This window comes from Cynocephalus volans, chromosome 6 (assembly GCF_027409185.1).
Source record: "Cynocephalus volans isolate mCynVol1 chromosome 6, mCynVol1.pri, whole genome shotgun sequence".
Lineage (NCBI taxonomy): Eukaryota > Metazoa > Chordata > Mammalia > Dermoptera > Cynocephalidae > Cynocephalus > Cynocephalus volans.
Genome location: NC_084465.1, coordinates 68,433,065 through 68,452,191, shown reverse-complemented (window position 1 = coordinate 68,452,191; position 19,127 = coordinate 68,433,065). Strand labels below are relative to the sequence as shown.

At 33.2% G+C, this 19,127-nt stretch overlaps 1 protein-coding gene across 1 annotated transcript in view; it reads right to left on the bottom strand.

Moving 5' to 3' along the window:
* The window catches only part of PPP1R9A (protein phosphatase 1 regulatory subunit 9A), a 327,703-nt gene that overhangs the window by 138,394 nt on the left and 170,182 nt on the right, over positions 1-19,127 (bottom strand). The window contains 2 exon segments of the mRNA XM_063100030.1: positions 1,616-1,736; positions 9,726-9,858. Coding sequence (XP_062956100.1) covers positions 1,616-1,736; positions 9,726-9,858 — 254 coding nt within the window.

The window sequence follows — 19,127 nt, the reverse complement described above, 5'->3', positions numbered from 1 at the left end:
ATACAAAAAATTCTACCTTGTTTTTTAATCAACTTGTATTTTGGTTTGGCTTTGTGGCCAATTCAGATAAGAGAATGGTTCATTATAATTTAGTATTGTTTGAATACTAATTATAAGGATTGTTTTCTATCACCTTAAAATGCCTTATAAAATTTTTCATCAAATATAATAAAAAATGAGGTAGATTTTACCAACAAATTTTAGCTCACTTGGAAGAAAGGTGCTAAATTAATAATGGGAAATATTACAGTACCATTATATAATTCCCAGAAGGGGTAAACAGATTATTTCCTTAACTACTCTCAAAAGGCAGAAGACAAATTACTTGAAAACACAACATACTCATATCCCACTTTGTTTTAAGTGTGATACAAACACAGTCAGCTGAACACTCTCTAAGAAGATTCATTTCAAACCTTCTCTGTCCAGAGTATTATACTAAGTGCTATGGGAATACAAACAAGGCTACTGACTGAGATGTGGTTAGTCCCTAACCCCATGGAAAAGAAGATACAGAGGTATGGTTTTCTATTTACATAAATCAATTTGGTTCCCCTTGGGAAATATCTGCATATATCAATATGTGTTTTTAGGATTACAAAAGAAATAATGCTACTATGGGTCTTAACAGACATTCACAAATTATTTTCAATGGGTCTTAACAGACATTCACGAATTATTTTCAACATGCTTTATTATTTCCTGATAAGATGATGATACATACTTAAAGACTAAAAAGAAAAATAAAGCCATTTATTCAGTGTTCCAAAAAAAAAAAAAAAAAAAAGATGGTATTTCTTTGAATTTGGCAGTCATATTTTGGGGTCTACTTTTATTTCTATTGCCAACCTTCTGCTTCCAGCCCCAATATGATATATAAGCAGCCTAGTGTGAGGATTAATCAAAATCTTTACATTACTGATATGTGTAGCTTGAAATGATGAAAATTAAGACATAAAATAATGATTATCTGATGCTCTGCTGTGCATCACAATTATCCATGGTGGTATTTAGGTACCAAACCCCTCTCCCACTGATTTCAATTCTACAGGTTTAGGTGGTACTCAAGAAACTGTGGTTTTTAGATAGAACACATTTGGAGAAACAATTTCCGGAATTATCATTAATGCAGAATTAGAGTTCCTTATTTCCCTTTTACCTCTACCAGTTTCAAAAGTGCCAGAATTGTTATCATCTGTTTCGATGTTCCTGAAGAAACTACATGCTGATCTCCATGGTACATGTTCATCAACTATACACACCCATGTTTCTGCCCAATTCCCCCTAGATAGATAGATAGATGAATAGATAGATACGAAGGTAGACAGATAAATAGATAGACCCACCTACCCATTTACTAAGAGGATATTCCAAAAAGTTCATGGAAAGATTTGTATTATCTTTCAATTCTATTTTTCCATGAACTTTTTGAAGTACTCTCATATATATAGAAAGCAGATATCCCACCTACAAATCAGGAAGGAGTTCAAGTGTTTTAACATCTTCTACATCTGAAAAACACTCTGAAATCAAAAGAAGAAAGCTACTACTGAAAGAAATTCCCAGGAAAGTTTCCTGAAAGATTTTTAGTTACTAATAACAGTAGTTCGCTTACCTGCCATCCCGCTGAGCAGCACCACCTTCTGTTACTGTCTTGACAAATATTCCCAGCTTTTCAAGTCCAGCATCTGCTCCAACACCCATTCCAATAATACTTATACCAAGACCATCCTCATCTATGGAAAAGAAAAAGGGGGGGGGGGGAAACAATCTAGGTTTTACACTAGTCCACGATTAGCTGGTGAGGCCTATTTGCTGCTGCTTATTTCTTCTTTATGCATAGGACATATGACTACGATATGCTTGCCTCAGCAGAATTTTTTTCTAAGCTGGGGAGTAAGGATATCAAATAAGATCCCCTAAAAGGTTTGTGAGTTTAGTCTCATTTTAACACTTCAGTTGGGAATTCACTGTGGTCCAAGAAAAGGTAATAATTTCGTTACTAAATAATCAATCTGCCCTAAAACACAGACTCTCTAAATAATCCCATAAGTTATTATGGGAATAAAAGCACATATACTCGAACACATATATTTTAAATAAATGTTATCATAACATATCTGGAATTTGTCCTTTATTTGTGTGGTCTTTTTTTTTTTACTCATCCATTCATGTTAACAAGATAGTATATGTCTCTAAGTATTTTCCTCTGTGCTATACTATATAAGTATGTATACTTATAAACAGTTGCAATACATACATACATACAATATACATATACATATATACATATACACACACATATATATTTGGCTTGTTCTTCCTTCCATTTGCTTTACACAAATAAAATTATATCTACTTCTCTCTGTAACTTACTTTTTAAAATTCAGTGATACCTTGTGGATATCAACTTAACATCACTCTAAATCACTTCTAATGACTGCATATTATTTCAAAGTGAGATGGCATCAAAACGTAGCCAATCATTTCTCTATTGACAGGCACTCACTTTTGTTTCCATTTTACTGGCCTTGTGAACAATACTGACAAACAGTTGCATTTGTTTTTTAATTTACTTATAAATCATACATTTGTCCATATTTCCATTTGTCTTTTATGTGAACATATATAGTGTAAGACCAATGAAAGAAGAGACACTATTTTGTATATCACATTTTTTCATTAACATTCAAGGTTATTTTCTGATAGCATCAAAGTCTTTGTATTCATGGTTTATTGCAGCATAAAAAATAGATACTAGATGATCAACAGTGATGGATTATTTAAGGAAAATTGGCCTATATACTCAATGGAATGCTTGCTGCTTTTAAAAGACTTCAGCAACAACCTCTACTAAGTATTCTTAATTAGATTCTTTTGAAGAGGGTTCATCTTATTGATTATTACTTGTCACCAATTTCTGCTTTAAGTATCTCTAAGTACAATTCACAATCCTACATCTTTATTCTACTTATGTTTAAAAAGATGTCATTTGGCAAAAGTGTGACTTGTTTGCTCAGCTGTATGCCAAAGGAATCTTTATAGTTTTCCCTGAATGAGTTTTCTCATGTGAACCCCAGCTAAAGGCATTTCCACATTGATTCTAGGCATAGGTATCTCTCCACTGTGAGAAATTTTATGTTGACTCATGTATGAGTGATCACTGAAGACTTTTTTCATTCATTACATTTATTTATTTATTTTTATTTTGTTGGCAGCTGGAGGGTACAAGGATTTGAATCCTTCATCTTAGTGTTACAATTATTCATTACATTTAGAAGGTTTGCATACATGTGATTTCTCATATTATTTCATTCAAATTGTTTCTCTGGTATAAATACTCTTATGTTCATCAAAAGGATTTCTCTTGCTAAAGTTTCTTCTACATTCATTACAGTTTTAGAGTTTCTCCCTAGGATGAGTTTTCTTATGCACGTGAGGGTTACATGTGTGCTGAAGGCTCATTCACATGGGTTACATGCATAGGGTTTCTTCTCTCGCACATGTCTCTCCTGTGTGTATAAAGGTTAGCTGATGGCTAAACTCTTGTTCACATTTACCACATTCATAGAGTTTTGCCACTGTGTGAATTTCTTCATGTTGATGAGGCAAGAATGATTACTGAAAGCCTTCCCACAGTGTTTACATCCATGTAAGTTTTTCCCCCCAGTGTGTTACTCGTGTTGTTTGAGAAATGATAACTGTAGACTCTTCTACATTGAATAATGCCATTGAATTTCTCTCCTGTATGAAATTTTTGGTGTATATAAGTATTTGCATTCTGGCTGAATTCTTGCTCACATTCATTATACTTACAGGGTTTCTATTCATTATGAATTTTTTTATCATATGTCAAGCCTATGATGAGCTATGAGTGAAACCTTCTCATACTCATTACACTCAAAGGGCTCCTCTCAGATGTGAAATCCATGTGCTGTCATGCCATTAAATAGCTTCTTCCTGCAACTGTCCTCTGTGAAAATCACCTCTTGGTAACAACTCCATATTCCTGCAGGGTAAAATCTTCTTTCTTCCTTCCATTACTACTTTCATTTTTCTAACTGGAAAATTACTTCATATCTGCAGAGCTGAAAACTGGTTGTGGGAAAAGCAATATTAACTTGAGCCATCTTCAATTCTAGTTCAGACTACCTACAATGACAAGGTGATGACTGAAGGAAGGGCAATATAAGGAAGAGCACAATCAACCATCAGACATCAGATGACTGATGTTCAAGCATTCATCTCTGAGATGTGTCAAGTATGAGTGAAGTCCAGAGCTGCACACGAAAGCCACTGATAACTGGCTGCACTGTCAAGAACACAGCAGCCCCATCTTTCTCTGCAAACATTCCTAGAGAGAGGCAAAGCACTAAATAGGCAAAACACCAGGAAGAGACAGGCTGTGTTACTATAGAAGATGCTACCAGTATACTCTGGAACTCAAAGCTTATTTTTTCTCTCAGGAAAGAGCCCATGTTGGTTTAGCATTCCCCTCTTTACTAGTGAGACTTGAGCCTGTATTCGTAGGGGTGTAGGTCATTAGATTTCCTCTTCAGAAAATTGCCAATTCTTCTACTGAGCCATATCTGTTTCTTTTTTGCTGGTAATTTGCAAGGATTCTTAGCATACTATAGATATTAACTCTTTGTCATCTATAATATACATCCTCCCCCCTACTGCCAAATTTCTTAATCGTCTATTAGCTTTGTTTGACATAAGGGCAGTTAAAATTAAAATTTTGGATGATTGAGTTGGTCTATTTTTTCTTTTCTAACTTCTGATTTCCCATTTTGGTTAAGCCCCTCTTCCCACAAGCCTAAATATGTAATCTTAAAAATTTTCTTCAAATATCTTTATTTTTAATATTTAATTATTTAATTCATGTAAAATTTTTTACATATGATGTAATAAATGTGTCCAACTTCATATTCTTCCAGATAGATGCTCAGTTATGCCAGCACAATTTTTAAAGCATGCTGTTCCTGTAAGTTGAAATATCATGCATGTCATAAATTAAATTCTCATGTGTACTAACACCTTAATCTGAATTTTCTATTTTGTTCCACAGATCAATTACTATGTGATTACAATTTATTCTAATTATAGAAGCTTTACATTATGTTCAGATATTTGGTAAATTAAGTCCTTCGTATTCATTTTCATTCTCTCCTTAGATCTGTATTTTTCCATATAAAATTTAATATTATTTTACGCAGTCCCCTCTCCCTAACCAACCTTGTTGGCAGTTCTATTTGAACTACAGTAAATTTATATATTAATATAGAGAGAGATTTTTCTATACCGAATCTTCCCATCCAAGAATATGGTATATCTTTCAATTTGCTTAGATCTTATGTCTTTCAAAAAAATTTATTATTTTTTAGAAAAGTTCTATGTTTTTCTTAGTAAGAAATTTAATAAATATTTTGTTTGATGCTATTGTAAACAAAATATTTTTTTCCATTTTCTTTTCTAGGTTTTTAATGTGACTACAGAGAAAAAACTACTAATTGTTTAACATGTATCTTGGATCTGACCTACTTCACAAATAATGTAACCAATTTTAATATTTTTAAATTAAAATCAATTTGGTTTTCTAGATAGATACAGATGTGGATGTGCATATGAGTATGGACACAGATATAGATATTCAGGAAAAGGTGATGCTCTTCATCTTTTATTTCCTGTTGCTTATAGTGATTATTCCATTTAAGGATATTTGACTACTGGTCAATTGAAATACTGAAATATCATTGAATTGGATAATTGAAATATCTTCAGTGTATCCTCAAATTAAAAATAAAATTCTCTGTTGATATTTGATCTATAATTCATATAGTATTTAGGCAGTTTCTATCAAGTGCTAATTTACATACAATTTTTATTTGAAATGGCTAAGTGTTATCATATATCTTTTCATATGACCTCAGACTTTTCCTTTTAAATTTTATGTGGATAAATTTTCTAATAACAAACGACCTTGTATCCTTGTATATAAAACCCTATTTAGTCTTAATGTATTTTTCTCTTTAAATATTTCTATATTTGATATTTTATTTCACTTAGAATTTTAAAACAAAAATCCATAATTGGAGTTATACTATCTATAGCAATCGAAATTTTTTGTAGCATACTAGTTTTGGGTGTAAACTGTTAATACACTGTTTCGATGTAATGAATTAGAGTTTTCCTTCATTTTCTATGATGTTAAATAACAACAGTTTTATTTGTTTTTTAAAGGTACAATCTGGTTCTCATGACTTGTTACTGTCTTATATTTAGTCACTATTATAGTTTCTTCCATGGCAATTACTCCATTTTACTTGCATTGATTTTGATAATGGATTTTGGGGGGGGGGCATTGGGGATTAATTCTTTCTAGGTATTTGCCATTTTTGCCACAGAAATTCAGTAAATGACTACTCCCTAATACTGTATATTTGTATATGTTTGCTTTCCACTCCTAATTTGCATATGTTTGTTTTCAATTTTCTTCAGTCAGTACCATACAGGATTGATATATTTTATAGATTTATTCAATGAAAAGGTTTTGCATTAACTCGTTTTACCATTTTTTCTTTTCTATCATTAATTTTATTTTTAGTTATGTTATTCTCCCTTCCTAGTTTGATTACTCTGTTTACATTTTCTGATTTCTAAGAAAAGTTCTTTCTTCATTTACTTTTTTTTTTTTTTTTAAAGAAGTTAACGATATAACTTTTCTTCTGAGTAAGGCTTTTGGCTGTGTGTTACAAATTTTTTAAGTGTTAAGCCTTTCCAAAATGGTTTAGATTATTAGTTTTAATTTTCTCTTTGATCAAACATCTATCTAGAAATGTAATTACCAAATTCTCAATATATTAAAGGGACTCTTAAAATTTTTTCCAAAGAATAAGATTTTCTTTATAGCTTTAAATTCAAGTTGATTATATTAATCCACTCTTCTATGTCCTTTCTTATTTTCTGTCTATAGATTTGTCCAGTTCTGAAAGAAATATACTCAAATCTCCAATAGCTGTATTTCCTTTGATTACTTTCTAGTTTAATTTTTCTAGTTTAATTTTTTTTAGTATTTTTTAATTTTTGTTTTATTTATTTATTTTCATTTTCTAGTTTAATTTAATTTAATTTTATTTTTTTTTTCTTTTTTTTGTAACTGGTTGGCCAGTTAGCTAACTTGGTTACAGCGTGGTGTTGATAACACCAGGGTCAAGAGTTTGGATTCCCATACTGGCCAGCTGCCAAAAAAAAATTATTATAATGAGAATGTTCAGTATGAAATATAGCATACATACAAAAGAGTTTACAAAAACTATTATCAACAGAACATTATGTTAAAGAACAAAAATAAAACAAATATCCATGGACCGACAAAGACATACAATATTACCAACACCCTAAAAGCCCACTATGTGTCCCTCCCTGATATCCTAACTCTTCCCTTAGTGACCATATCCTAATTATTGTGCTAGGCTAATCTTTCCCTCCTTTTTTAATACTGCATTTTTGAAAAAGAAAAAAAAACAAAAAAACACTTATTTGTGTATCTCTAAACAACACATTGTTAAATTTTTCCTGGTTTTGAAATTTAAATAAATGTAATTATACTGAAATACTTTTTTCTATGATATGGTTTTTTAACTTTCCCTCAACTTCACATTCATAAGAATCATACATACTTCTGCATAAACTGTGACTCATTCATTTTTACTGCTGAGTAATATTTTATGGACTAGATATGCTACAACTTATAGACCCTTTCTTACCAATGATGAAGATTAGTACTGTTTTCAGTTTTTGCTATTAAAAGCAATACCACGGCCCACAGCAAAATCCAGCTGTATTTGTATGGCCCGTGACCTAAGAATGGTTTTAACATTTTTAAATGTATGAAAAATGTAAGTAATATTCTTTTATTTACTTTAACCCTGAATGAAAGTATCTTTTAACAGGAGTGATCAGTCAGTCATATTTAGCATAATGGCTGGCATTCTTCATATCTTTTTCATCCAAGCAATTTTATGTTTAATACGTACAAAGTTTTCACTTCTTTTTAACTTATCTCCACTGTTTTCAACTAGTTGCTCTTTGTTTCTTTTCCTCCCTCCTAATTGGGAAGTAAATTACTGAGATAAAATAAGTGGGTGATGTATTCTATAAATCCTTACCAAACAGCAAATTCCTTTCTTTAACCAGGATAAGTAAATGCTCTCTGGGATGGATAGAGAATTCTTGGATTACCATCTTTTTATTCTTAGTGGTGTGTGAAATTACATGTACCTCTCCGAGCTTTTAATGTTGCAAATAAGAAGTCTAATTTTTTCAACTTTGCAAGTACCTTTGCCTAATTGTTTGCTTTGTTTTTACGCCCTGGTATTTTGCAAGATTTTCACTTTATCTCTGAACATTAGGATTTTTCCCAGGCTATACCCAAGTGTGGGATCAGTTTGATTTTTTTTCAGCCCTCTCACTCACAGCTGATAAGCCCTTTCTAAATATGAGGTTTGGGTCATTTTTTCAGCTCAAGAAAACTGTATTTTATTATTTATTATGTCTTTCTTCCTCTACGGTCTTTTCCCCTTCTGTTGCCGACAATTTATATATTGGAGCTCCTTCATGATTTTTCTTGGATTTTTACTCTGTCATTTGACAATTAGTTGGGACATTTCTTACACTTGATCTTCAAGGTCACCAATTCGAGTCTCAACAATAACCACCCTTTTCTCATCAATTCCTCTAGTAAAATTTTTCTTTTGAAAAATTCAGGAATTTTTTGTTGCTAATTTACTTTGAATGTCTTTTTTAAGCCATACTTGAAAATCCTTGAGTGGGTTTTTGTTTATTTCTTTCCTTTTTGTTATAAGTTATTATCATCCATTTGTTCTGCTTTTTTTTTTTCCAAAGACTCTCCAATATGTTATTTTTCTGTTCATGCTCACAGTCCAGACCCTGGGTGCCCATCGTCCATGAGGATAAACACGGCAGTCTCCATTCCCATGGTTAGCAGTTACTGCAGCAGGCAGACTGTCTTTCCAGGAAGAGAAATCAAGATGAAGCCCCCCTGCTCCCTCTTCTCCCTGCTTTTTCAGCCTTCTCCCCTCCAAGAAGGGGAGGATGTAGTCCTATTATTTACATTCTTGGATTCAAATGCCCTCTTCCAAATGTCTGTAAATTTCCAAAGGCTAATGTGGGCATTCCCCATACCTATCACAATTTGAGCCTAACCATGACTATTCTACCCCCCCACCGAAAAAAAAGAAAAGAAAAGAAAAACAACCATCTGTCCCAAGCTCTCACTTATTCAAACTCTCTCTGGACTCTCACCTGCATCAGCCCTTTACAGGAACACCAACAAAGCATTAGACCTCACTCATACCTCCCCATCCTAACCACCATCCCAACTAGCTTAAGTTAGGTGAGTTTCAGCTGGGAGCGGGAGGAATGAGGGAGTCTTTGAACCCACCATATACCCAGAATCCATATCAATTCTTTCTGAAACTTAAATAAGATCCTCTGTAAGAACTGTGAGGGTACTTCAAAAAGTTCATAGAAAAATGGAATGAAAAGATAATGCAAATCTTTCTATGAACCTTTTGAAGACTCCTTGGTAAAACTTTATCCAATCCTTAGGAAAAAAAGGCTACACTTTGGAAAAATTGTTCTGCATTACAGTATTAACATAGCAACATAATGATATTATAAACACTGTAGTATTCATGTACCTTTCTCTAGTTCCACTGGGAAAAGTTCCAGCTTTTCTACACGCTTTTCAAGTTCATACTCGGCTGAAGCAGCCACAGGGTCAACTTCATCATTTCTCCTGTCATAGTCCTCATTGGAGTATGTGTTGAAAACCTGCAGTAAGAGGCCAACAACAAGATGATAATGTAAAAAAGATGGCTTTTTAAATTTTTTTAAAAATCTGCTGGTTGTTTTATCGTTAAAATCAATTGAGATGTTAAGAAAAGGAAAAGTGAATCAAAATAAAAATAACTTACTAATTTAAAAAATGTATGAGTCATTCTACCACTTTTAATAATTTAAGAGACAACAGTAGGCACAGAATACATTATTAAATAGCAATATTCATCACCTTTTTATAGAATCAGAATATACCGTATTAGCTACAATGCTCTACTGTTTCTGATAAAACTAAAGTAAAGCATCTTGAAGCAAACACCCACAATGAACTTGATGATCTGACCTATACTGGCCCCAAAGTTATACTATGACAATACCGTAATTATATTTCAAGCACAGAATCACTGAAACATTTCTATTCTGTGCTGTTCTGGGCTATGCTAAAGTGCTCTCATCTATCTTTCCTCATTTTACTTGCATATAGATTTAAATTAAATTCTCATTGAATCTTTCTATGAAATAATTATCAAAATATTACTCAAGAGCTGTAGAACAAACAGGATATTGACAATTCTTTATTTCTGAACTAAATCATTCAAAAGACCACTAAATGTGGCCATGAGATGTAGCCATAAGAAACTTGATTTTCCATATTTCTGCTGAAATAGTTTTATTTGAAAAGGAAATGAAATAGTTATCCAATCCCTCTCTTAATACACTGAAGATATTTAAAAGAAAGAAATGTATAATTCATCAAGTTCAACTAATATGTATAATAAAAACACACATTTTCAGTTAAATTCAATAATTTTAAGCATCTAAAATAAAATGCCTGAGAAAAACTATTTAAGTCCCCCCCAAAAATCTTAAAATCTAGGAGTGAGTTTTTGAAATATACACATAAGCAGTCATAATAAAAATAGATAGGAGAACAGAAGGTCAAAGATGAAAGAAATTATATCGATTTTGCCTTTAAAGCTGGCCCTTCTAGTCCAGGTATGCTTTACATTCATATTATTAGAAAACTGGCAATTCTTATATTCTTTATAAGGGTACTTCAAAAAGCTCACAGAAAAATAGAATTAAAAGATAATACAAACCTTTCCATGAACTTTTTGAAGTACCCTCGTATACGGTAGTCTATAAATCAAGAATACACATTGCCTCTATAGAAGAGATATAGTGTGGTTCCGAAAGGTATATATTTCTCAAAATTGATCATTTGTAGAGTTTGCATCTGAGTGGGTACTGTTTGTCTTCCTCACTTTCAACATGTTTTCATAGCCTCAGGCCACTGGGATCCTCATTTGCTCTCTACCACATTTTTCTACCATAGTAAATATTACTTCATGAAAATGTACATTTCCTATACTATGGCATTTGCATTTTTAATTTTTATTTCTCTTTTCATAAAATATGCTTCCTAAACCTGCTTCCATAGTACCCTATGATACTTTCCTTACATTGTTAGACTTATGACTTTCTCTTAGACAGCCCTTTTGATCTTTCACTTCCCTTATATTTTTTGGTAATCACTTATTCACATTTATTCATTCAACAAAAATTTACATAGTACCAACTCTATGCCAGACATTGTGCTAGACAGTGGAGAAGGTACAGTCTCAAGTTGGTCACAGCTTAGAAGAGACACAGAAACCAAAAGAAGCAACTACAATATAATGTGATAACTGTTGTAACAGAGGAATATAAAGTAATTTTTTTAATTTGGCTGAGAAAGCAAAGAATTTTGTGGCAGGGAGGATATTTCAGTTGACTTTTGAAGAATAAACAGTTATTTGCATATCTGAGTGTAGAAGAGGAGGAATGTATATTTCAAATATAAGAACCCAGACAAAAAAAATATATATATATATGCATATATACACGTATATAATGTATATACAGAGTATATGTGTGTGTGTGTGTATATATATATATACACACATACACATATATGAGGGTACTTCAAAAAGTTTGTGGAAAGATTTGTAATATCTTTTAATTCTATATTTCCACAAACTTTTCGAAGTACCCACATGTGTGTACGTGTATATATACACAGTTTTTTAAAAATATCAATAGTTGAGTGGACTACAATGCAACATGTCTAGAGGAATGAACTTTAACAACACACACACAAAAAGTTAGCAGGGCCTGAGTCTTACATGTCCTGGAAATCACTTACATGCCCTGGAAACCATTGGTAGGTATGACTGGAAATTATTCAATTAATGTTTGCCACTCATCTACTCCTGCTAATAGGTCCAAGTAAATGATTGCAGAATAAGGGTTTAAATGGTATTCATTCTGGAACACAGCTCAATTTCGCCAGTATGTAGTGAGTAAATATACAAATAAATAAATGTGTGTATGTAAAGGAAATATGGGAGAACTGTTTCAAATAAATTAACTCCTTCCTAACTTCTTTTTCAGGATGCCAAACACTCTGCTATTAAAATGTTCTTCCCCAATCAGATTGGTTTATAAAGTTCATTTGAGGGTATTCTGAACTTAAATAAAACAAACAAAAAACTACAAGACTACATATAGGAAAATGATACTTGTTGATACAGTTGGGATGGTATTGTCCCCAGAAAACTCATGTGGAAATCTGATCCTCAACGTGGCAGTGTTGGGAGTTGTTTGAGTCAACAGGGTGGATATCTCAAGAACCAATTAATACTCTCCCTGGAGGTCTGGGTTAGTGAGTGAGATCTCATTCTATTAGTCCCCGCAAGAGCGCTTGTTTAAAAGACCCTGGCATCTCCCCTCTCTCTTCCTTCCTCTCGTCATGTGATCTGCTTGTACCCACCGGCTGCCTGCTGCTTTCTACCATGAGTAGAAGCAGCCTGAGGCCCACACCAGATGCAACTGTCCCTGAATTGGGAGCCAAATAAACCTCTTTCTTTATAAATTATCAGTTTCAGGTATTCTGTTATAACAACACAAAAGTGGACTAATATTCTTGTGTAATTCTGCGGTCTCTAGCAATCAGATGACTATACCACCATTTCATTCTGTAGAAAATAAATAACGTAAGATACTCTTCATTTTCGGTTTGCTAATAGTCAGGTAAATTACATGGGCATGCAGGAAAACACTATAAATAATGCAAAAACCAAAGACAAATTCATTATGTGTAAATTGAACTATTGTTTACTTGGAAAATCCAAGAAATTTAATAGAAAAACTATTAAAAACAACTGGTTCAATAAAGCAAGGTAATTTTTAAAAAGCAATCACACAAAAAAACCCTAGCTTCAGAAAATATAATAAAAGATCAGAAACTATAAAATACTCAGTAATTACTAAAAATAATTGTGCAAAGACTTCCTTCTCTATAAACCTTAACTGAAAAACACAAAAAGCCCTGAGTAAGTATAATCCCATATTATTTTCCTGAATTAAAATCCGTAACATTGTAAAGATATCCATGCTCCCTAATTACCATAAATGTCAGTTTCCCCCAATTTAATTTATGAATTTGGAACAATCAAAATTAAAATCTCACACACATTTTTCATGGAAACGAAAAAGCTGTTTGAAAAAGAAGAATAAGAATGAAAGGAAAAGAAGAAGGAAAATAAGAATAAGGATCCAGGCCCTACTGGATATCAAAACATTAAAACTTCATTTTACAACAAAATAAAACTACATTTATTAAGGCAATGTAGTTTTGGCACTGGGGTAGATTTATTTTTATATTCTATTCCACACCTCTTCTTTTCTAATCAAACAAGTGACAATGATCTATTTAATAAAAAGTATGGAAAGAATTACATATCCATCTGAAAAATACTCCTATTTAATATCATTAACAAAAATAGAATTCAAATTGGTTAAGGACAAGAATATATAAATACTACAAGTGCTAAAAGAACATATGTGACTATGTTTTACTAATAGGCTAGAGAGAGTCACAAATCCTAGAAATTCCAACGGAAATCAATAAACTATTTGATTAAAAATCAATGCTAAAAAACTCTATACAACAAATTATACCACAGTAGTTACGGAAAAAGTCACAGATTAGGAGAAGATATTGCCAAATATTAAGATGAAATATGAATATGAAAAATATATAAATGGCTTTATCAACTCAAAAAGTTGCACATGTAAGTAGGAAAAGGAAACTGAGAATTCAACAAAGAAGATATACTAATGCCCAATAAATTATATAAAGGTGATCAACTTCATTAAAAATTAAGCAAACACAAATTAAAACAAGGAGATACTATGTATACACATTGATGAGTAGTTAAAAAAAAAAAAAGACTTCAACATCCAGTGTTTGTGAGGATATAGGAAAAAGGATACTCTTGGGAAAACAAACCAAAAAAAAAAAAAAATCCATAATTTGAAAACAGCAATCAACATTTTAAATGTGCCTTTGACCTAATTATGTGACATGTAAGTATTTTAAAGAAATACTTACAAATGTGCAAAAAGATGTATGTGCAAGGAAATTCATTATAGCACTATTTGTAATAGCCAGAAGTGGGAAATTACCTAAATGTCCAGCAATAGAGATAATGGCTTGCTAAATTATGATATGCACAAATGTGTGATTCTACACAGTGACTGAAGATATCTCTATCCCTGCTGACACAGAAGACTGCAATACATATATTATTAAACCAAAAGAAAACACTGCAGGTAAGAATGTAAATAGAAATATTTCCAATTTGCATGATATCCTCAACTGGTTTGGTCCCAATTTTAATTTAATTAAAGTCTCTTAAATTCCCTAGCTATGTAGCTCTTGCCAAGATGTAAAACTATGCTAAGCCTCAGTTTCCTTATTCACAAAATGGCTATTATAATAGTAATACCTACCCCATAAGGTTATTGTGAAAATGAAAAGACATAAACCATGTAAGTGTACTTAGTTCAATGTGTTGAGAGGGAACGCTTTCCCAGACTAAGATGAGAGATAATATCTCCCCAGATACCTACAACACATCTCATATTCTCTTTTATAAATAGGTTTTGAATATTTCATCCAGTATGATACTTAATGCCCTTTAAACAATAATCTGCACAACTAACTTGATATCAGAACACAGAGAGTCCTAGCAAAATAAGTGCCTGTGTCCAGAGTAATGTGCTATCATTATACTATGGTTCATCACCTCCCATGCTCTTTGTTTTGCCTTGACCAGGAAGGACCTCAGAGACGAAAGGAAAGTTGACCTAGGCAAATACCTCCCCTTTCATCTATATGGCCTTGACTCTTTCAATTTTTTTATAATAGTTCTACAATTTTTACTTATATTACCTTAATTGCTCTGCAAAAATATGGATAATTAATCAAATAATAATCAGAGCCTCATCATAGTATTACTGCAACACAAAAACTAAAGGCCAGCAGCATCCTGGATCCCAATATTCAACATAATCAAGACAGATATATTTTTAGTTCCATCACCTTCACATTGTTTCTGTGTTATTTCACTGAGAAAAGCAATCAAAAGGATGTTTACATTTAAGACTTCTTGTTTCAGAGCCAACAAGCAATATTCTGTTCCTTGATCAAAAGAAACAAAACAAGACCTCATCCATTGCTTCACAGCAGAGACAGGCTTTCAGGGTAACAAGTTTACAAACATTCTTAGCAAGGACATTTTTGAATGAGCAATCCAAGGCTATGAAAAACAAGTAAAGTAAAAATTTGCTTATTATAAGATTGCAACCAGAATCATTATCTTATTTACATTTTTGGTAGCTTGAGCTACAACACTTTTCTAAAACAACAGCAACACTTTTTCAACAATTACAAAAAGGAAAAAAAAAAACGAAAACCTTATTTCCTTTACTTCCTATGATACATTTTCTTTAATTAATGCAGGTCAAAATAAATTCAGCATTTTCTATAAATACTGACTGGAAGGAATCTCCCACAAGGCTTCCACAGGGTCTCCGTCCCAGCTGTATTCTGTGTTCTGCTTAATCTTCCGGACACATCAAAGATGGAAAACGTTCCAGGTTGCAGCACGCTGTTTCAGACGATAGCTTGGCACAGTTCGCTTCTGGAGATAAGCCAAGCATTCACATGCTTCCACAGACTACACTCATCACAAGCTTCCTTGGCAGAACCCTTACTCACCTTCACATGATTTTTGTGGCTTTGCTAAAGAGGCTCTGCATGGGAAGTAAAAGAAGGCATGGAGAAGACAGTCCATATCTTAAAGTTTTAAAAACAAAATTGGCAATAAACCATGCTCAGAAAGGAGGATCCTAACAGCCTTAGAGCAATGTGTAATCTCAATTTTCCTTTTCTTCCTCGCGAACCAAGGTTAGCTCACTGATTTACAATAGCTAGGTAGTTTCTTGAATGCCTACTGTGTGTCAGAAAATATATTGGGTTCCTATTGCAAAATGAGGTAAGCCAAACCACAGTTCACAATTATTAGACACTTTGGGGTAAACATTGGCAGTACAAAAACATTCTAAATAGATGAAGGCTTTAGTGTCTTCCTCTACAATCTTGTGACATAGGGAGTGTGTTACAACAAACAAAAAACTTAAACTAAATTTTGCTGCATGTAAAAACATTGCTGAGCAAGAAGGTGCAAAAACTAGACTCACAGGCCTATCCCATAAACTCAGTAAAGTCCCCAGATTTCTGTCCTTAAGTCATTTTGAAAAGTAAGCTGCGTGAAAGGTTTACTTAAAGCAGTTGCAACCATATTCTACAGTAGGATGCATCCAACTTTCCAACTGGATCACTCAACAGACTCCTACATACCAGAAAACAGGACCAAATGGAGTACTACAGTTAGGTGTTGCTCCAAAAGCTGCTAACTTGCTGGCTTTGCCTGACTCAAAGTCCATTCGCATAAAATTTTTTGTTGTTGTTGTTAATTGAAACATAATTGATGTATAGATCTGTGGGGTATAGCGCTGAATACCTTTGTGTGCTATGTGATGCTCAAATCAGGATAATCACTATATTTATCATTACACAGTGCAATCATTTTTACAATAGTATTTCTAAGGCTAACCCACATATCTACAGCATCACTAACTTCAACAATTTTTTATACCATACCTAATGTTAATAAACCATCTCGTGTAGATTTAGAGTACCCATCTTTAAGTATAGACATCTAATTATGGTTTTTCAAATACTAACTAATCGTAGAGTGTGAATTCATAATTGGCTAATTAAAGGTTCCTAAGACAAAATTATCCCCATATACATTATGTTGTATATGCTGAAATAATTTGAAGTAAATTACAGACAATATGAACTTTGCACAAATTATATTTAACTCTTTACAAACTGATCCAGTAAGGCAGAAAAGGGTAAAGAGTGTCCATTTTTCATATTTTTACATGAGAAACTTGAAGTTCAGAGGACAATACACATACTGTATATAAGGATAATTAATTGAACACAAAGTCCACAATGACAAAAGATATATTTCACTAAATGTAAACCTAGTGCTTTCATGGATTTCCAAAGCAAAGTTAAAAAACAAAAAACAAAACACACACACACACACACACACACACACATTGCATGATGGGAGGTAGAGATGATGATAGCTCAAAAGATCACACAAAGAAGCCTATATTTCTGTCAGGGTTCTCCAGAGAAACAGAAACAATTGGATGTGTGCGTGTTTATTTTATACAAAAAATATTTTTAAAATTTTATTTATATTAAAATGAGTTCTTTTTAAAGAACTGGCTCATGTTACTGTGGAGGCTGGCAAGTCCAAAATCCACAGAACAGTCCAGGAGGCTGAGGCCTGAATAATGAATGGCAAGATAAGGCTAAAAGGGAAGAAGCACTTGAGGGTAGCTTTGCCAACTGGTAGACCCAGAAAAAGTTGATGTAGTTTGAGGCCAAAGGCTGGCAGATTTCCCTCCTCATCAGTGAAGGTCAGCCTCTTTTTATGAAGGTCTTCAACTGATTAGATGAGGCCCACCCATACCATGGGGGGTAATCTACTGATTTAAATGTTGATCTCATCTAAAAATACCTTCATAGAAACATACAGAATAATGTTTGCCCAAATATCTGGGTGGGGGCCTAGCCAAGTTGACACACAAAATTAGCCAACACGAAGCCCTTAAAACAGAATATTCTCTGGCTGTAAAAACTGGACTTTTTGGCATTTGACAAAGATAGTCAGAGGAATATGCTTTTCTTAAAAGTACGTAGCAGGCTGGCTGCTTAGCTCAGCTGGTTAGAGTGCAGTGTTATAACATGAAGGTCAAAGGTTCAGATCCCCATACTGGGCAGCCACACACACACAAAAAAAATGTATGGAGAAATAAGACCAGAGGTTTAAACCCGCATTTTATTCAGATACATCTGACAGGTTAAAGCATTTCACATGGATAATACTATTATTTCCATACTTAAACTCCTAAGTTAGAAAAGAAAAAGCCAACCTAGCTGGGACTGCAGCAGAAAAGAGTGCTCAGGAGAAACTGCACTTGGCCCTCATGTGAAGAGCAGTGAACAATGAGAACTTGGGCTGCCAAGCTCTGTGGGCTTGGTCCACTCACTGGGTCTCTCTAAAGCTCGGGTTCTTTTGTGCAAGAAGGCAGGACCAATTCTGATACCCAGGCTGCTGCATGCAAGAATCTATTCACAACTCTGACACCTAATCAAAATTCTTGTCACTACATATCACTCTGATGACAATTCTTTAACTATTCACACCTACATTTGATGGTAAGTTAATTAGAAGCATGAATTCTGAGTTGTGGCTTCTTTATATCAAATTACCTGTTCAACTTTTTTAACATTACCACATAAATATGCAATCCTACGAAGTCTTCGAGGAATGGATCATCTAGGATCCATATTTCCATTTAGATGATATCATGATGTTTTTTACATAGTTAAGCTTTTAGTTAATTTTACCACTTTACTAGTTTTGGTGACTTTTCATTCTTGTTACATTTAAATGGTCGAGTACGCATTATAATTGCCAGATCAGAACACTTATTTCACTGCCCTCAGTTAAATATGGGTCAGAAATGTAGCCAAGACTAGGTAAAAGATAATACCCATAATCTACTGTAGAAGGGAGAGGTTTCTGAGAGATCCCCCCATTGGAGGGTGTCCATGGGTTGGATGTGCTCCTTCACACTCATAAATCCACTTAATGATTCAAACTCTGGATTCAGCAGTAATGTGCAAAGAGGGGAAAAAATGTTGAGTGAAGATTAATATATGTAAAAATCATAGCATCTGAAAAAGTAAGAATAACTTGAAGTCAATTTATATTTGTTCATGTAGA